Raw genomic sequence first — 21395 nt, forward strand, 5'->3', positions numbered from 1 at the left:
GAGATCAATCCCTTCAGACACTATTACTTGGCTGTATACAATCAAAATTTTGCTCTTTCATCTGGATCTTGACATAGATAGAATCATAGAATGGCAGAGTTGGAAGGGACCTCCTAGGTCATCTGGTCCAACCCCCTGCTGAAAGCAGGATTCACTAAATCATCCCAGACAGTGTCCAGCCTCTGCTTGAAGACTTCTATTGAAGGAGAACTCGCCACCTCTCGTGGCAGCCTGTTCCACTCACTGATCATCCTGTCAAAAAGTTTTTTCTAATATCTAATCTGTGTCTCCTCCCATTCAGTTTCATCCCATTACTTCTAGTCTTTCCTTGTGCAAATGAGAATAAAGATGATCCTTCTACAATGTGACAGTCCTTGAGATATTTGTAGACAGCTATTAAGTCTCCTCTCAGTCTTCTCTTTTGCATTCCCAAATCCTGCAACCGTTCCTCATAGGACATGGTTTGCAGACCGGTCACCATTCTGATCGCTCTTCTCTGAACTTGCTCCAGTTTGTTGATGTCTTTTTTAGAATGTGGTGCCCAAAACTGGACACAGTATTCCAGATGAGGTGTGACCAAAGAGGAATAGAGGTCAATAACGACTTCACGTGATCTAGACTGTATGCTTCTGTTAATACATCCTAGAATTGTTTTTGCCTTTTTTGATGCTGCATCACACTGTTGACTCATGTTCAGTCTGTGATCTATTAGTTTACCCAAGTCTTTTTCACATGTGCTGTTGCTCAGCCCTATTCCTCCCATTCTGTATATAGCTTTTTTCATTTTTATTGCCTAGATGTAGTACTTTGCATTTTTCCCTGTTAAAAACCATTGTTAGTTGCTGCCCACTGCTCCAGTTTATTTATATCTTTTTGAATTCTCTATCTCTCTTCTCTAGTATTAGCTATCCCTCCTAGCTTTGTGTCATCAGCAAATTTAATCAGCGTACCCTCAATTCCTTCATCTAAATCATTGATAAAGATGTTGAACAATACAGGGCCTAGGACAGAACCCTGTGGTACCCCACTTGAGACATTCTTCCAACTTGATGTACAGCCATTTACAACCACTCTTTGGGTCCGATCACTAAGCCAGCTATGAATCCACCTAACAGTTGCCTTGTCCATTCCATACTTAGTCATTTTTTAATAAGGATGATGTGAGATACTTTGTCAAATGCTTTGCTGAAGTCAAGATAAGCTATATCTACAGCATTTCAGTGATTCTGTCATAGAAGGGAATTAAGTTAGTCTGACATGATTTATTAGTTGCAAACTCATGCTGACCCTAGTTAATCACTGCATTCTTTTCCAGGTACTTACATACCTGTTGTTTAATAATTTGTTCAAAGATCCTTTTCAGGTATAAAAGTCAAACCCACTGGCCCATAGTTCCCTGGGTCCAACATTTGCTCTTCTCCAGTCTTCTGGGACTTCTCCTGTTCTCCAAGAATTTTCAAAGATTATGGAGAGTGGTTTAAAAATTTTTTTTCTGCTATCTCCTTCAGTACTCTGGGGTGTAATTTATCTGGACCTGGAGACTTGAATTCATTTATGTTAGCTATGTGTTTTCTCGCTATCTTTTTGTTTATAGATATTCTGGATTCTTCTATTCCTTTAATAGGACAGTGACGATCAGTTAATGTTACATTTCCTTTCTGAGAGGAAACAGATGCAAAATAGGAATTTAAAAGTTTGGCTTTCCTTGTGCAAATGAGAATAAAGATGATCCGCATACATTCGCATGGCCTGGCGTCGAAACGCGTTGTTCTGCAGTCATCCGACTGATATGCTGTACCTGCTGGAATTTTAATATGCATTGGCACAATAAAGTGGATTTTTAATTTTCCATTCCTGGCGCTGGAACTTTCTTCCCTTTTTTCTATTATTGATTGACTGCCTAGTCAAATCCGTGCGCAGGATTTGGATCCTACCAGCAAGGCAGTGCGGTGAGCTGGATTATTCTGTTCTTTTACTTCAATGTTAAAGATAGGTACACAAGATGCATGCTGATGTAGGCGGAGCTGAATGGAAGAGGTGCGGCAGTGGGCGTGGAATAACGGAGGAACTACGCAGCCCTTCGCAGCTCTGCCCTATGCAAATGTGAACCTAGCCTTAGTTCTGTGTTCATCCATCCTGGTTTCCTTAAATGCTTTATATTCTTCCCTCTTTTTGGAATTGTTAACGATTATGCTTTGAGAACCTCATTTTTCAAGATTTCCTATACTTACTGGACATTTTTGTCCTTAAGGATATCCAGCCGATTCTCTTTCTGAGTCACTTAAAATCTGCCTTTCTGAAATCTAACCTTGAAGTCTGAGTCTTCACAGGTCTTCCTCATCTAGTTATCCAAAATTCTAAAATAGCATGGTTGCTACTTCCTAGGGTCCCAGCCACTCTTACCTCCTCAACCATTTCCTCCTTGTTTATAAGGATTAGATCCAAGGTAGCAGATTTAGGTAAACATTTTTTATTTATTTTTCAATTTTTAAAATGACCAATGATATCACACACTGGGGACAAATACCATTGCACCATGACCAGACACCATATACCACCACAAAGTGACCCAATAATACCACATACAAGGAACAAATACCACCACACCATGACTAGACCTCATATTACCACCAAATAGTGACCAAATAATAGGACATACAAGGAACAAATACCGCTACACCATGGCCCGACAACATATTACCACCAGATAGTGACTGAATACTACAATACTGATCAGCAATAAAAAAACACAATACTAATGTCACCATAAGTGCCATTATACACAGGAGATCTGTACTTAGTATGCAGTGTCTGTGTACAGGTAATACAGTGATCACTGGTGATATTATACACAGGAGCTCTGTATATAGTGTATAATGTAAAGGTAATACAGTGATCACTGGTGACATTGTACACAGGACCGCTGTATATAGTATACAGTGTATAATGTCAGTGTACAGGTAACACACTGACTCACTAGTGACGTTTCTAGGTGAAGCAATTCATCTTCGCTTTTAATCTTCATTGAGCACAGACCGCCATCACTTCCAGCCAGGGCTCGTGTCTGCAGGAAATAACACAGTTATCTAGAACACCGCTTGCAGAACACATTACTTATTTTTTCCCAAATTCTAAACTACACCAGATGAAGGAAAAAAGACAACAGTGTTGCTCTGCACAGTAACAGGACTGCCCACCTATTTAAAACAGTATTTATTATTATTATTTATTTACATAGCACCATTGATTCCATGGTGCTGCACATGAGCATGGGTAACATACAAATTACAGATATCACTTACAGTAAACAAACTAACAATCACAGACTGATACAGAGGGGAGTGGACCCTGCCCTTGCGGGCATAGATCCTACAGGATGGTGAAGGAGACAGTAGGTTAAGGGGTTGCAGCAGCTCTGGTGATGGTGAGGCGGTAGCTCCGGTAGTGGTGAGGAGGCAGCGGGATCATTGCAGGCTGTAAGCTTCCCTGAAGAAGTGGGTTTTAAGGTTCCGTCTGAAGGATCTGAATGTGGTTGATAGTCGGACATGTTGGGGCACAGAATTCCAGAGGATGTGGGATATTCGGAAGAAATCTTGGAAGCGGTAGGGTGAGGAGCGAATAAGTGTCGAGGAGAGAAGGAGGTCTTGGGATGACCGGAGATTATGTGAGGGAAGGTATCAGATTAGTTCAGAGATATATGGCGGAGACAGGTTATAGATGGCCTTGTAGGTCAGTATTAGTAATTTAAAATGGATCCGCTGCGGGAACGGGAGCCAGTGAAGAGATTTACAGAGGGGAGAAGCAGAGGAGTAGTGAGGAGAGAGATGAATTAGTTAGGCAGCAGAGTTAAGGATGGACTGGAGAGGTGCGAGGGTGTTAGCATGGAGGCCACAGAAAAGGATGCTGCAGTAGTCGAGGCAGATGATGAGGGCATGCACAAACATTTTAGTAGATTGAGAGTTGAGGAAAGGACGGATCCTCAAAAAATAAAATAAATACATCACTGCAGTAATAATATCCCTTAATTAGCCCCTATGGTAATAATATCCCACATCCTGGCCCCCTTGTGTCTCATTCCTGGCTCCAACCATATATTCTCCTATCCTACCCCCATGGGATGTCCCATCCTGCCCCATATGATCTCCTCATCCTGCGCCATCTGTCCCATAATCCTGCCCCATCTGTCCCATGATCCTGCCCCATCTGTCTCAATCCTGCCCCATGATCCTGCCCCATCTGTCTCCATCCTGCCCTATGATCCTGCCCCACCTCTCTCCATCCTGCCCTATGATCCTGCCCCATCTGTCCCAGCATCCAGCCCCATCTGTCCCATGATCTTGCCTCATCTGTCTCCTTCATATCCATCTTGCCCCATGATACTACACCATCTGTCTCCATCCTGCCCCATGATCCAGCCCCATGATCCTGCCCCATCTGTCACATGATCTTGCCCCATCTGTCTCCATCGTATCCATCCTGCCCCATGATTCTGCACCATCTGTCTCCATCCTTCCCCATGATCCTGCACCATGTCTCCATCCTTCCCTATGATCCTACACCATCTGTCTCCATCCTGCCCCATTATCCTGCCCCATCTGTCTCCATTCTGCCCCATCTGTCTCCATTCTGCCCCATGATCCTGCCCCATCTGTCTCCATCCTGACCCATCTGTCTCCATCCAACCCCATATTCTTGCTCCATATATCTCCATTCTGCACCATGTCTCCATCCTGCCCCCTGTGTCTCCATCCTGCCCCCTGTGTCTCCCATCCTGCCCCCTGTGTCTCCCATCCTGCCCTGTGTCTCCATTCTGCCCTCCTGTCTACCATCCTGCCTCTGTGTCTCCCATGCTGCCCCTGTGTCTCAAATCCTGCTCCCGTGTCTACATTTTGCCCCCTGTCTCCATTCTGCCCCCTGTCTTCATTCTTGCTCCCGTTTCTCCAATCCTGCTCCTGTTTCTCCAATCCTGCTTTCGTGTCTCCATTCTGCCCCCGTGTCTCCATTCTGATCCTTGTCTCCTTTCTGCCCCAGGCAGGATGGAGACACATGGTTCATGTGTCTCCATCCAGTCAGTGAAACATAGTGCGGCTTATCGCTTTCAATAAAAAAAACAACAAAAAACCTTTCCTCTCACCTGGCCGTGCTCCTGCGGCGATGATCTCTCCCGGTGTTTCAAGTGCGCACTTGCCAGCAAATGACAATAACGTCATATGCCAGTGATGTGCGCACTGAGGTCACTAATAGCCTCCTATTGGCTGGCGGCTTTAACTATTGCCTTGCGGGCCCACATGTGTCTTCAATCTGCCCCTGTGTCTCCATCCTGCCCCCGTGTCTCCCATCCTGCCCCCGTGTCTCCCATCCTTCCCCGTGTCTCCCATCCTGCCCCCATGTCTCCCATCCTGCCCTGTCTCCATTCTGCCCCATCTCCATTCTGCCCTCCCTGTCTCCCATCCTGTCTCCCTGTCTCCAATCCTGCTCCCATGTCTCCATTTTGCCCCTGTCTCCATTCCTGCTCCTGTTTCTTCAATCCTGCTACTGTGTCTCCATTCTGCCCCTTGTCTTCATTGTGCCCCTTGTCTCCATTCTTCCCCCTTGTCTCCATTCTTCCCCCATGTCTCCATTCTTCCCCCATGTCTCCAATCCTGCTCCTGTGTCTCCAATCCTGCTCCTGTGTCGCCAATCCTGCCCCCGTGTCTCCAATCCTGCCCCCGTGTCTCCAATCCTGCCCCCTGTCTCCATTCTGCCCCTGGGTCTCCAATCCTGCTTTCGTGTCTCCAATCCTGCCCCCTCTCTCCATTCTGCCCCTGTGTCTCCATTCTGCCCCGTGTCTCCATTCTGCCCCCGTGTCTCCATTCTGCCCCTGTGTCTCCAATCCTGCCCCCATGTCTCCATTCTGCACTGTGTCTCCAATCCTGCCCCGATGTCTCCATTCTGCCACCATGTCTCCATTCTGCCCCAGGCAGGATGGAGACACATGGTTCATGTGTCTCCATCCTGTCGGTGAAACATAGTGTGGCTTGCCGCTTTCAATAAAAAAAACCAACTTTCCTCTTATCTGGCCGTGCTTGTGCGGTGATGATCTCTCCCAGCGTTTCAAGCACGCACTTGCCAGCGATGTGCGCTCTGACGTCACTGCCAGCCTCCGATTGGCTGGTGGTTTTAACTATTGCCTTGCGGGCCCGCAAGGTAATAGAGTAACTGAACCTGCGTCTTGGATGCAGGTTCCGTTACTGCATCGGCAGAATCCTGCCTCTGAGGCCTGATCAGCAGAAGAGACGGGGCCCAATGCGGGTCCCTTCTGCTGACCAGGCACCATACGTCAGTTAGGGCAGTAATGCCCTGATGGTGGCCCTGCACCTATAAGGTGTTATCTGAGCATGCTCGCTCAATACTAAAGGCAAGTACTGTAACACTAACAGGCGATAAAGCTAGTGGTTGCTTGTCATCGTTATTCTCATCTGTAGGAGATGCTAATCTATGCTCTATACCAGGACTTTATAGAACTTTCATGTTTATTGGACCATGTGTGCATACAGGTGAACTGCATTTCTCGACAAGAGATTATTCAGGAGATTTAGAAGATGAATTATCTATGCAAGAAGGAGAAACTGTTGAAGTCATTCACAAGCTTCTTGATGGTTGGTGGGTTGTAAGGTATGTATAAACTTCTGGTAACAATTAATATTGTTAAGTTAGTAGAAATGATCTAGAAATTAGTAACTCTAAATCATTTAACTTTTTAAGAGTTTTACCATGTATTTTATGTGTTTACTATTTTCTTGCAAATTATTTTTTAAAGGGTTTTACCTCACATCGTCCCAACAGCAGCAGGGCAATAAGGTTAATAATTTGTTTTCATTAGCTGCATCTTCCCTATCCTATTACATATGTGGCGCCCCTGAGGGTTCAGTCACCACAGAGGTACTGCACCTCCTCCTTAGGTGTGGTACCCCACTATCCAGGTAAGGTGGAGACACCTGACCACACTCCAACACTCAGATCCCACACGCACACCAGTAGTGTAGCAGAGCAACCTTTGTGGCTCCCTGCTTGGAACACGAAGAGTGCTGGGAGGTGGGTGGAGCTTAGACTGCACATGAGAGCGGGAGAATGTTAGGAAGTAGTCAGTCTGTGAGAGAAGATCCCCTGAGAGGGATGGAGTGAAGGAGGTGCTGCAGCAGACTCCTGTGACCTGGAGCTGCTGGCACAGGAAAGAGCCATAGAAAGCCTGATTCTTCAGAGGGAAGATAGTTTAGTACGGAACGTAAGGAGAAGAAGAGAACTAAGGACTAGGGTCAGAGCAGAGCCCTTCCTCAAGTATGAAGCACATGGCCGGGGTCCGGTCCCCGAGGTTGTATGGATACTGATGTTCCTGCAGCAGAAACCGGAGGAATAGAAGTCGTCACCACTTTATTCCCATCTAAGACTTGGGGCAACAACAGCAATGTGGGTGAGCCGGGACATGATAGCAAGAAGTCCCCGAAGAAGGCTACAGCTGTCTGCCGTACAAGTAGAGTTCTAAGTAACATCAAGAAACTTGAGTTTAATACGCAACTACAAGTTCTTCAGATTAGGCGCTAGTGTGGAGACGTTCAGAGAAGGCACATGTTGGAGGAGTGCTGGAAAGGTGTACTTTACCTTGCCTGGGAGTTGGCTGAGCCCCTGACCTGGAGGACACTGCACCGAAGCGGGCATCTGTGTGCACCAGACTGTGAATAAAGCCTTGGAACTACATGCCCTTTTGTCCTCCACTTATTCTTGCACCTTACACCCGGCTCTGCTACATCTACTTTTTTACACCATCTCCCCACTTGCCAACCTCATCTACTCTGCCCTGGGACTACAACTCCACTTGTGGGGAGCTTCAACATCATTGCTGCATCACACCATCTGTCCCAGAGAAGCAACCCTGCAGGGCTGGTCAAACTGACCAGAAACCACAGGTGGCATCATGAATCATCTCAACAACTTTATCCCCATCACTCTACCTCCTTTTACATTGACGCCTGAGGCCACGGGCCGGGTCACTGCCACTGTGACATCTCCCATTGTAATCAACGGGCCCGGCACCGAGTACCCCACGGCCTCTGGGGGTGAGTCACATGTCCAGTGGTCACTTGACTTGAGATCGGAGCTACACAAGTTGTAGGTTTCATGGGAATGTAGGGAGGGAGACGAAGATGTCGTGGCAGGAAGGAGTTAATGTGAATAATGCTATATGATAATGTGTTATGTTATATGTTTTGCATTTTATCCTTATGTTTGTGTCTCGGTTCTCCTGGAGATTCTGCCTCAAGGCCGTTCTCGAGGATTGATGAAGTTTGTCCACTAGGGGAACCCTTAGAAAGGATATCATACAATTTGCATCACCCAGGATAGTATACAGTTAACACCTTGGGATTAGCCCAAGGGGAGCCCTTCCTGCTTTAGTGAGTGTGGAATTTAATATAGAGTCAAGTTCAGAGTCAAGAGTGTGAGTGGGTGCAAAAGAAGTACTAGATAGTGACAGCGTTCTACAGGTTCCAAGAAAGCAGATGCCGCTGGCTTCTTCCGGGGCCGAAACGCGTGTTGGGGTGGGAAGAAGCCATTCATATCTGCATGAATTAACGACTTGGGCTTGTTTGAATTTGCTATGTGTTTTCGGGTTTTATAACCTCTCCTCAGAGTGGGGTAATAGCCTACGGGCAATTGAGTTACAGTGACGAGTGCATGTACCGGCTATTTTTTGGCAAGGGCATTTTGGACTACTGTTATTTGCGAACTATTGTTATATGGAGGTATAACTATGCACCTCTTACTATCCAAGTACTAATTGATATTATACAATGCATTTTTAGTCCTCCTTCTGTATGTCTGCTTATACTGTTTATTTAATTACCTATCCTTATGTTATTATCTAGAAGTTAATCTCCTTGTTTCAGATATACAGTGGGTATGGGAAGTATTCGGACCCCTTTAAATTTTACACTCTTTGTTTCGTTGTAGTTATTTGGTAAATTCAAAAAAGTTCATTTTTTTTTCTCATTAATGTTCACTATGCACCCCATCTTGACTGAAAAAAACAAATGTAGAAATTTTGGCAAATTTATTAAAAAAGAAAAACTGAAATATCACATGGTCATAAGTATTCAGACCCTATGCTCAGTATTGAGTAGAAGCACCCTTTTAAGCTAGTACAGCCATGAGCATGAGTCTTCTTGGGAATGATGCAACAAATTTTTGATACCTGGATTTGGGGATCCTCTGCCATTCTTCCTTGCAGATCCTCTCCAGTTCCGTCAGGTTGGATGGTGAACGTTGGTGGACAGGCATTTTCAGGTCTCTCCAGAGATGCTCAATTGGCTTTAGGTCAGGGCTCTGGCTGGGCCAGTCAAGAATGGTCACAGAGTTGTTCTGAAGCCATTCCTTTGTTATTTTAGCTGTGTGCTTAGGGTCATTGTCTTGTTGGAAGGTGAACCTTCAACCAAGTCTGAGGTCCTGGAAAAGGTTTTCATCCAGGATATCTCTGTACTTGGCCGCATTCATGTTTCCTTCAATTGCAACCAGTCGTCCTGTCCTTGCAGCTGAAAAACACCCCCAGAGCATGATGCTGCCACCACGTTTCACTGTTGGGATAGTAATGGGCAGGTGAGGAGCATTGCCTGTTTTTCTCCACACATACCGCTTAGAATTATCACTAAAAAGTTCTATCTTCGTATCATCAGAGCAGAGAATCTTATTTCTCATAGTCTGGGAGTCCTTCATGTGTTTTTCAGCACACTTTATGTGGGCTTTCATATGTCTTGCACTGAGGAGAGGCTTCCGTTGGCCACTCTGCCATAAAGCCCCGATTGGTGGAGGGCTGCAGTGATAGTTGACTTTGTGGAACATTCCCCCATCGCCCTACTGCATCTGTGGAGCTCAGCCACGGTGATCTTGGGGTTCTTCTTTACCACTCTCACCAAGGCTCTTCTCCCACGATTGCTCAGTTTGGCTGGACGGCCAGGTCTAGGAAGACTTCTGGTGGTTCCAAACTTCTTCCTTTTAAGGATTATAGAGGCCACTGTGCTCTTAGGAACCTTGAGTACTGTAGAAATTCTTTCGTAACCTTGGCCAGACGTGTGCCAGGCCACAATTCTGTCTCTGAGCTCCTTGGCCAGTTCCTTTGAGCTCATGATTCTCATTGGGTCTGACATGCACTGTGAGCTCTTATATAGAGAGGTGTGTGCCTTTACAAATCAAGTCCTATCAGTTTAATTAAACACAGCTGGACTCCAATGAAGGAGTAGAACCATCTCAAGGAGGATCACAAGGAAATGGACAGCATGAGACTTAAATATGAGTGTCTGAGCAAAGGGTCTGAATACTTATGACCATGTGATAGTTCACTTTTTCTTTTTTTAATAAATTTGTAAAAATTTCTACATTTCTGTTTTTTTCAGTCAAGATGGGGTGCAGAGTGTACAGTAATGAGAAAAAGATGAACTATTTTGAATTTACCAAATGGCTGCAATGAAACAAAGAGTGAAAAATTTAAAGGGGTCTGAATACTTTTTGTACCCACTGTATGTATTGTTGGGAATTTATGGCGTTCTCCTTATGAGGCACTCTGCAATTTTACCTTTCTGTTGTTATATTTATGGTTTTAAATGGAATAAATAAAAAATATATATTTTATCATAATAGATCTCTTCATGTTTCTGGAGTAACTATACTCCAGATTGTTTTGAATTGTATATTGTTATGAAGTGCCATTGAATTAGCATATATGGATACCTTTTGTTAAAAATAATTTTAGGATTGGTCTGATCTCTGTCACCTCTACAGATTTTAAAGGGGTTGTCCACTACTTCGACAACCCCTTCGTGATCTGAATGTTTCACATCAATAAAATAAAAACACTTTACTCACCTCCTGTGCCGGTGCCATTCCAGTGGTGTCTGCACTTACGTTCCCAGGGCCCCCGTTAGGTTGTTATGAAACGTGAACCCTGCGCCCAATCAATGCTGGCATCACTGTCTCCGCCTTCTGACAAATCGAACATGGTGAGGAAGTCAGAGATGTGCCTGCTCTATGACTACCGCTTGATGTTCAATTTGTCCAAAAGCATGGACAGTGACGCACTAGAGCCCCGGAAATGCGAGTGCTGACACCACTTGAACGGCATGGGAAGTGATCATAAGTGTTTTTATTTTATCGGCGCCAAACATTCAGATCAAGAAGGAGTTGTCCTAGTAGTGGACAACACTTTCATGAATTAAGTGAATTCCATGCTTGCTTAGTGTCATAGTGTTTACACGCACAGCAAGCCCCATTTATGGTGAACTTGAGGGATGTTGTACAGGAAAAGCTTAGAAGGCGATGCAGTTCCAATCTAGCACTATTTACAACTTTATTCGCAAAATTGGTGTGAGTCCTAGAGGTTGGAACAACACAGATCATGAAGTAATGACATGCTCTGGAAATAGTTCATCACTTTCTAAAAGAAAACCTCCTTAAATTAGGAATTAAAGGGGTTTTCCAAGCACAAAAAAATGATCTGGCTGTCCCTGTAATGAGATTCTAATCCCCATTGTTACAATTTTTTCCTCTATTTAGATCCCCCCAGCCATCTTTGTGGCATGTAATCTTTATATCATAAACTGTTCCAAATGTAGCCTCTAGGCTACATTTTATAAAATGCATTGCTCTAGCTTCTGTGCCAGACTTGTATACACCCTCCACACTCCCACCCTCTGTCTGCCCACTCCACCTACAAATCACCATCCTGAGTGTAATAAGAAAAAGTTTGTGGATTGGAAAGAGCCCTTTTATTGTGCTAAGAAGAATGATTTTCTAGTTTCTGACCCCAGATGTAAAGAAGCCATGAGTCATATACTTTGTACAGCTGTGTCCTAGCTTTATGAGTTTTGTCTTCCCACCTTGTATAACTTCCCCAGTCACTCAAAACTTGTGATTATCATGCCACCCAGGACATTACTAAACAGAACACGCATGCAGGTCTGTGCATGGCTGGCAGGCTATGTTCCTTTTAAAGCACAGACTGGAAATCTCTGTAATCTGTGCTTTGAATGGACAGTAGCAGGAAGTCAAGAACAGGAGGCCACATGACCACATGGGACAGCTCAGGGAAAGGACAAAATTTTAAAAGCAAGTAAATTATGAAGTTTCTTCATTTCTCACAGGCTTTACAATGTTTTAACAATCTGTATACCCGGAAAACCCTTCTATCAATAGCTACTGCGTGACTCATGTAATTAAATTTCCTCTTCATTCAATAAATATTCATTTTTTTTCCAGGAGTGGCAGCATAACTGGCTACTTTCCTGCAATGTACCTTCAAAAGTCTGGAGATGCTCCTGCCGCAAATGGAAACCAGACAAAGGGCTTACCACCTCGGAGGTAAAAACTAAACAGATAAAATTGAAATAGCAGTAAAAATATATTTTTTTCAAAAAGTGGCCACTGTCTTACTGTCTTACCACTATGGTCTTTTGGCCAACAACATCTCCTATGAAAAGTCAAATGAGGCCAATAGTAGCTAATATATACACTGCTCAAAAAAATACATACATACACACAGTATATATATATATATATATATATATATATATATATATATGTATATATATATATGGAACGCCCCCAGGGTCTCGCCAGGTCGGCAGGGTACTCTGAGCCGGGCCTGGTGGATTTCAATGGGAGTTGTCATGGTAGCTGTGACCCGGTCCGTGGCCCTGGGCGTCCATTGTAAAAAGGGAATGTTGAGTGTGTGGTGTGTGGATGATGATTAAAGTTTATTAGTGAATGATTCGTGACGCCACCTGTGGTGTTTGGCAATGAAGATGTTAAGCCGACGCTGCAGATCCTCTGGGACAGATGGTGTGGTGCAGCAATGGTGTTGTGGCCCTCCACAGGTAGGGCAGTAGTCCCAGGGCAGTGTAGGTGAAGAGATAGGGAGGAGACGTAGATGGTGCGGTGTCAGGCACAGCGATGTAGCAGTGCCGAGTGTGTTGGCGCAGGAATAAGTGGAGGACACCAGGGCATGTAGTTCCAAAGCTTTACTCACAGTCTGTGATGCATACAGGTGCCCGCCTCGGTGCAGTGTCCTCCAGGTCAGGGGCTCAGCCAACTTCCGGGCAAGATGAAGTACTCCGTTCCAACACTCCGCCAACATATGTGCCGTTTCTGAACGTCTCCCTTTTGCGCCTATAGTGAAGTACTCTCAGTACTGAGTTACACTGGAGTTCCTCCTGTCAGATGTTCCTATGAACTCTACTTGTACGGCAGACAGCTGTAGCCTGCTTCGGGGACTCCTTGCTACCAAGTCCTGGCTCACTATCGTTGCTGTTGTGCCCCCAAGTCTTGTGTGGGAATAAAGTGGTGACAACTTCTATTCCTCCGGTGTCTGCTGCAGGTCCATTAGTATCCGTACAACCTCGGGGACCGGACCCCGACCTTGCGCTGTGAACTTGGTAAGGGTTCTGCCCTAACCCTGATCCTTAGTCCTCCTCTCCTCATGTTCCGTACTAATCATTCCTTCTTATGGAGTCAGGCTTCCCATCAATGTCTCTTTCCTGTGCCAGCGGACCCAGGTCACTGAGGTCGGCTGCAGCACTTCCTTCATCCATCCCACTCAGGGGATCTTCACTCCTCCACTGACTCTGTCAGACTGACTAAATCCTAAACTCTTCCCGCTCTTTTGGTGCAGACTAAACTCCACCCGCCTCCCAGCACGCTTCGTGTTCCAAGCAGGGAGCCACCAAAGGGTGCTTTGCTACACTACTATGTTGTGTGGGATGCAGGTGTTGGAGTGTGGTCAGGTGTCTCCACCTTACCTGGATGGTGGGGTACCACACCTCAGGAGGAGGTGCATTACCTCTGTGGCGACTGAACCCTCAGGGGAGCCACATATATATATATATATACACACACACACACACACACACACACACACACACACATATATAGTAGGGATTTGCTCTGGTAGGCAATGGCAGGGACGCAGTAATGAGGCAACATACAGGCTTATAGTCCAACTTCAGTGGTTTAATGTCACTTTAAAACAGCAGGTTAACAGAAAGTAACGGAAAAACACAAATAGACTCCAGCTTGGAGAACCACTGATCCCAGACTCACCCTTGCAAGGGACGGGTTTGACTAAGCGGCTGCCAGGTCAGCGGCATCCGCCAAGTGCCATTCCCCGGGTTGTTTGGAGTGGGTTTCTCCTGACTCGTCCAGAGGTAATGGAGCCTTCTCTATCTGAAATGCAGGCAGCGGACTTCTCCATTTTGGGAACCGCTGTACGAACCGCTTTCAGGACATCATGGATTCCCCGGGAATTTCCTGTTGTCTGTGCTGTCGTGATATGCTGTATAAACAGCCGATTGGTTTCCTGCTGCTGTTGATTAAATATCAGCTGCTGCGTAGCCTCTTGCTGCTGTTGCATGGCCTCTTGCTGCTGCTGCCGCATGGCCTCCTGCTGCTGCATAGCATGCTGCTGCTGTCTCATGGCCTCCTGCTGCTGCTGTGTAGCCTGCGGCTGCTGTCGCATGGCCTCCATAAGCATTTTTACTGTGGTCTCCATTTCTGGAAAGTTCTCCACCTGGGTCTGCGACACTCTTTTCACCCAGGACATAAGCTGGAGTACAGAGCAAAAAATGAGCAAAAAACAGCCCGGCCTCACTGCGTATGCCCTCATTCTCCACCAATTGTAGAGATTTGCTCTGGTAGGCAATGCAGGGACGCAGTAATGAGGCAACACACAGGCTTATAGTCCAACCTCAGTGGTTTACTGTCACTTTAAAACAGCAGGTTAACAGAAAGTAACGGAAAAATACAAATAGACTCCAGAGAGAACCACTGATCCCAGACTCACCCTTGCAAGGGACGGGCTTAACTAACTGGCTGCCAGGTCAGCGGCATCCGCCAGGTGCCATTCCCCGGGTTGCTTGGAGTCTTGCTGCTATAGCTCTGCAACACGGGTAGTCCAGCAAACAAATACAGGCTAACTCCAGCCAAGTTCCTGTACCTTCCACACACACTCACCATGTGCCATATACCAACCTCCAATACAAAGCCCATAACCCCACCCACATGTAAGGTAGACATCACATGGGCTGATCACGTGACCATGACATCATCGCAGGTCCTTGTCTTTAGGGAAAATCCCAGCCAAACTTTAACCTGCTGGGAGAAACGTATCTCCCATCCAGCAAAACACCCTTTGTTGTACCACAATTTTCAGTATATATATATATATATATATATATATATATATATATATACAGTGGGGCAAAAAAGTATTTAGTCAGTCAGCAATAGTGTAAGTTCCACCACTTAAAAAGATGAAAGGCGTCTGTAATTTACATCATAGGTAGACCTCAACTATGGGAGACAAAGTGAGAAAAAAAAATCCAGAAAATCACATTGTCTGTTTTTTTTTCATTTTATTTGCATATTATGGTGGAAAATAAGTATTTGGTCAGAAACAAGCAATCAAGATTTCTGGCTCTCACAGACCTGTAACTTCTTCTTTAAGAGTCTCCTCTTTCCTCCACTCATTACCTGTAGTAATGGCACCTGTTTAAACTTGTTATCAGTATAAAAAGACACCTGTGCACACCCTCAAACAGTCTGACTCCAAACTCCACTATGGTGAAGACAAAAGAGCTGTCAAAGGACACCAGAAACAAAATTGTAGCCCTGCACCAGGCTGGGAAGACTGAATCTGCAATAGCCAACCAGCTTGGAGTGAAGAAATCAACTGTGGGAGCAATAATTAGAAAATGGAAGACATACAAGACCACTGATAATCTCCCTCGATCTGGTGCTCCACGCAAAATCCCACCCCGTGAGGTCAGAATGATCACAAGAACAAAAATCCCAGAACCACGCGGGGGGACCTAGTGAATGAACTGCAGAGAGCTGGGACCAATGTAACAAGGCCTACCATAAGTAACACACTACGCCACCATGGACTCAGATCCTGCAGTGCCAGACGTGTCCCACTGCTTAAGCCTGTACATGTCCGGGCCCGTCTGAAGTTTGCTAGAGAGTATTTGGATGATCCAGAGGAGTTTTGGGAGAATGTCCTATGGTCTGATGAAACCAAACTGGAACTGTTTGGTAGAAACACAACTTGTCGTGTTTGGAGGAAAAAGAATACTGAGTTGCATCCATCAAACACCATACCTACTGTAAAGCATGGTGGTGGAAACATCATGCTTTGGGGCTGTTTCTCTGCAAAGGGGCCAGGACGACTGATCCGGGTACATGAAAGAATGAATGGGGCCATGTATCGTGAGATTTTGAGTGCAAACCTCCTTCCATCAGCAAGGGCATTGAAGATGAAACGTGGCTGGGTCTTTCAACATGACAATGATCCAAAGCACACCGCCAGGGCAAAGAAGGAGTGGCTTCGTAAGAAGCATTTCAAGGTCCTGGAGTGGCCTAGCCAGTCTCCAGATCTCAACCCTATAGAAAACCTTTGGAGGGAGTTGAAAGTCCGTGTTGCCAAGCGAAAAGCCAAAAACATCACTGCTCTAGAGGAGATCTGCATGGAGGAATGGGCCAACATACCAACAACAGTGTGTGGCAACCTTGTGAAGACTTACAGAAAACGTTTGACCTCTGTCATTGCCAACAAAGGATATATCACAAAGTATTGAGATGAAATTTTGTTTCTGACCAAATACTTATTTTCCACCATAATATGCAAATAAAATGAAAAAAAAACAGACAATGTGATTTTCTGGATTTTTTTTTCTCAGTTTGTCTCCCATAGTTGAGGTCTACCTATGATGTAAATTACAGACGCCTCTCATCTTTTTAAGTGGTGGAACTTGCACTATTGCTGACTGACTAAATACTTTTTTGCCCCACTGTATATATATATATATATATAAAATTCGACCCGTTTCTTTCAAACATCACATGCTGGTCATATGAGCCTCATCTTCCCTCTATGAATCTAACTATTACTGTTTATTATGATAGGATTCCTGGCAAAATTGTGAAATTTTAAAAAAGTTTGATTTTATATCTATGTAAAAGGCATAATTAGTTTGATGTAATTACATATAATTCAGTTTTATCACAGCTAATAATGTTTTCTCCACCAACATATATTAATGTACATAACAAATCACACTTTTTTGTAAATGCTATGGCGGTATATGTATACAGCTTCTTTAAGTGCAGCTTGTTAAGTGCACATTAGAAATGTACCAGCAGTGAATAAAAGGTAAGACCTTAGTGTCACAGTTCCACCCCTCAGGGTGTCTGGGATGCAGTTACTGACAGCTTGGCCATCCAATCCAGTACATGGGCATGCTGAAGCTGCCAGTACTGTGATTGACAGCATGGTCATCCAGTCTGATTCAGGGGCATGCTGAGCTGTCGGTGTGTTTATTGACAGCTCAGCTAGCCAATCTGTGACTGCGTAGCGTCGGCTGTCTCATGTGTTCATTATTCCAATTAATGGCCATGCTTCTTAACTGAGCTGAGTTTCCCAGAACACTGCCAGACGTACATTCATCTTGTCAGGTTTGTGCTTTGTGCTTTCCTGTGCCTTGAGTTCTATATGCTTGATCTGTTGCATGACTTTGGACTAGGAATCCCTGCAACCTCTTTAATCTAAAAGCCATCGTTTTGACCCCTGCACCATCATTCCCTCTTAGTGGAGCACTATGGAATGCCTGCTCCATCTGTAATACACGCAATGTTATTTATGACCTCTTCACTTCTCAAAGTCTGTCTTTCCTGGGTATCACAAAAACATGACTAACACCCTATGTCACAGCCACCCCGCTGTCTTGTGTTATGGTGGCCTTCTCCTTGCCCTGGCAACAAACATGGTGGAAGATTTGACCCTCTCCTCTCTAACAACTGCACCTTTAACCCAATCCAACCTCTACCTTCCCTTACCTTTCCTTCTTTTGAATTGCACTCATTTCCATATCAACTCAACTTCCAACCTCCAATTGACTGTTATATACCGACCCCCAGGGCCATCCACTATCTTTATCAATCACTTCACCACCTGGTTTCTATGCTTTCTCTCTGCTGCCATTACCACCATCATCATGGGCTTCAACATCCCGATTTACATCCACCAGTCAAAAGCTTCAAAACTCTTGTCACTCGCTTCATCCTTTGGTCTTACTCAAAATGTCTTCCACAGTTACCCATGGAGATGGACATACACTAGATCTCATCTTCACCCATCTCTGTTCCCTATATAACCAATTAACCTCACCTTTCCCCCAATTCGACCACAATCTACTCACATCCTCATTCCTGCTCTCTTGAACTGCCCCCAAAAGCCAGCAGTTTTCACACCCCAGCAGAAACATCTCTAGCCTAGACATTCACATACTCTGACTCTCTTCTACCGCTGTCAACCATATCATTTTCTACAACACCACACTCACATCAGCTATTAATTTGGTTGTCACTATCATGCACAGCAGAATCATTAGATAACCCTGGCACACCAATCTCGCAGAAAATCTGCAGCAAGAGTCTACGGTTACAGAGCTTTGCTGGAAGAAAACACACTATGTCAAGCAATGAGAGTACCAATAATACATATCCTTTAATGATGATAAAAAGAACCATGCTCAGGCAACTATATATAAATTTGTTAAAAAGCAGGTTGCTATAAAACAAAAAACTGCGATTCAAAAATAAAGTGCTCACGACAAAAACAATGCGGATGAAAAACTGTAGAGGACTCCCCACTATCCTTCATAGCTGTTGTAGCTCGAGGAGATAAGCATTGGAGGAAGGGGCAGGCAATACAGTAACCTTAATATCACCTGTCGTGCCCCAGCATAGGCTCCTGTCCTGACGAGGGCAGTACCCAAATATGGACCTATTGTACATGACCCTCCCCCCCCAAATCCCTACACGCTTCAGCCTCGATATCCAGGCCTCATCAGGGGAATCACAAATAAGAGGGGGAGAATTACAAATGAATTGTAGTTATGCTATAGTCCTATGTAGGGCTGTGCAGTGGCACAGTGCCCTGTTAATAGCATAACAGCGAAGGGGTCTACACTGCCGAGTGTCTAATAGCTTCTGTGTTCAATGTCCAGAGGACAAAAATAATGTGTTTTTTTCTATAGAAGTATGCCTATTTTATAATTAACAAATATATATTGAAAAAGTTTAATTTCTCTTTCAGGAGAACAATTTCAAATGCTAACAGTATCCATGCACAAAAGCGTAAAGAAATCAGCCAAGATACTTACAGAAGGAATAGCAAGAAATATTTAAAACAACCTAAACCATCTACTGATGCTATGAAATCTATGTCAATCGGTAAGCACATGTAGAATTATGACTGCTGAAGTCTTGCATTAAATATATTATTTAATATTAAGAAAAAATGTAACCACATCCTAACACAACACAAGCTGTAGATTAGGCAATCTGGTTAGCTAACTTCAGCACAGTGAATCTGGGGAAGTACAAGCAAAGAACAAAATAGCGGTGAGCCCTACCACTCATGGCTGGAGAACCAACAGATACAGTAGGAGAAACCAAACTAAATTAACTTAATTTAAGCTTCACCCCATACAAGTGTTTTTCTGCATTCTTAATGTTGCCAATAACTATATGTATTATCTTTTTTTATTTATAGATGAACAACATGAAGTGGAAAATAAAGCCCAACCGGCAATCCCACCAAGGCCCAGTAAAGAGCTCATCCTCGACAAATGTTCAGAAAATACAAAAAGCAAAATCCAAACAGTACAGTAACAGAACTATCAGATGAATTATTCGAATTGATACTCAGAAATAAAGGAAGAACATAAGGAGCTACAGATCGTAGATTTTCTCAACCTTTAAATTTAGGCTAGTGGGAAATCTGATGTGAGCTCTTTTTTTTTCTTTTCATCTTTTCTTATTTAAGATTTTTAATATTGAACTTCTTGCTCTAAACTCTATTTATCTTAAAGGGAATTTGTCAGCAGGTGCATGCTGCCATAAGTATAAAATAATTATAGACTAAACGTAGGCTCCCTGATTCCAATAAAATATGCTCTGATGAATTGTGGCTATGGTTTTAAAAAGTAACCGGGTTTGGGAAAACCGAGGCGGGCGGCCCAACACAACAGAAATGGAGCCATACCCGATGAGGACGGCCCAACACATTAGAGATGGGGCTAGATCTGAGGCTAGTGGCCCAAGACACCAGACTCAGGGCCAGTCCCGAGATGGGGGCTCAATACACAAGACGCCAACCGGCCCAACATACCAGAAACGGGCCAGACCCGAGTCAGGCGGCCCAACACACCACACATTTTAACAGCCCCCAACACCCCAAACCAGTGGGCACAACATATCGATAGATGGGCCAGGAACTAGACAATGGGCCAGACCAAAGGTGGGCAGCTCAACACACCAAATACGGGGCAAGACCCGAGTCGGGTGTCTCAACACACTAGCCATGGGGCCAGACCCGAGGTGGGCGACCCAACATACTAGACACAGGGCCAGACACGAGGTGGGGGCCAACAGACCAGCAACAGGGCCAGATTCAAGGCGGGCGGCCCAACACACCATACACAGGGCTAGACACAAGGCGGGTGGCCCATTCCACCAAACACGGGGCCAAACCCAAGGCGGATGGCTCAACCCACCAGACACAGGGCCATACCTGAGGCAGGCTGCACAACAAACCAGACACCTAACGGCCCTACACACCAGACACCAGTTGGTCCAACATTCCAGACACAGCAACAGACCCGAGGCGGGCGGCTGATCACACCAGACTCAAGGCATGGCCTGAGGTGGGTGGCCCAACATTCCAGGCAAAACTAGAGGCAGGCAGAAAATCAGAAATGGGACGACTTTACACACTAGACCCGAGGCTGGCGACCCAACCCACCACACATAAGGCCAGACCAGGGGCGGGGGTGGCATAACACCGGAGACATGACCAAAAGCGAGCAGCGCAATACATGAGGCACGGGCCAGAGCTGATGCTGCCAGTCCAACATACCAGACACAAGGCTAGACCTGAAGCTGACGACCAATCCAACCCACCAGACACGAGGACGTGACCAGAGGAGGGCGTCCAACACACCAGTAACAGGGCTAGATCCAAGGTGGGAGATAAGCGTCCACACTCGAGGTGGGTAGTCTAACAACCCAGACACAGGGCTAGACCCGATGTGGGCAGCCTAACAAACCAGACATAAAGCCAAACCCGAGGCGGGCTGTCCAACATGCCAGACACGGGGCAAATCCCAAAGCGAGCGGACCAAAACACCAGAGACGGTGCCAGAGCTGAAGCCGCCAGCCCAACACACAAGACACAAGGCTAGATTTGAGGCAGACAGTTGGCCCAACACACCAGACATGGGGCCAGACCAAAGGCAGGCAGCCCAACACAAAAGACACGG

At 45.2% G+C, this 21395-nt stretch overlaps 1 protein-coding gene across 1 annotated transcript in view; it reads left to right on the forward strand.

Moving 5' to 3' along the window:
- The window catches only part of NCF1 (neutrophil cytosolic factor 1), a 50811-nt gene extending 30772 nt beyond the window's left edge, over nucleotides 1–20039 (forward strand). The window contains exons 8-11 of the mRNA XM_073574876.1: nucleotides 6537–6654; nucleotides 12280–12381; nucleotides 19169–19305; nucleotides 19628–20039. Coding sequence (XP_073430977.1) covers nucleotides 6537–6654; nucleotides 12280–12381; nucleotides 19169–19305; nucleotides 19628–19746 — 476 coding nt within the window. The 3' untranslated portion in view covers nucleotides 19747–20039. The remainder of the gene's footprint in view (nucleotides 1–6536; nucleotides 6655–12279; nucleotides 12382–19168; nucleotides 19306–19627) is intronic.
- The last annotated feature ends 1356 nt before the right edge of the window (nucleotides 20040–21395 follow it).

Source organism: Dendrobates tinctorius, unplaced genomic scaffold (assembly GCF_039654945.1).
Source record: "Dendrobates tinctorius isolate UK_male_01 unplaced genomic scaffold, ASM3965494v1 ptg000007l, whole genome shotgun sequence".
Classification (NCBI taxonomy): domain Eukaryota; kingdom Metazoa; phylum Chordata; class Amphibia; order Anura; family Dendrobatidae; genus Dendrobates; species Dendrobates tinctorius.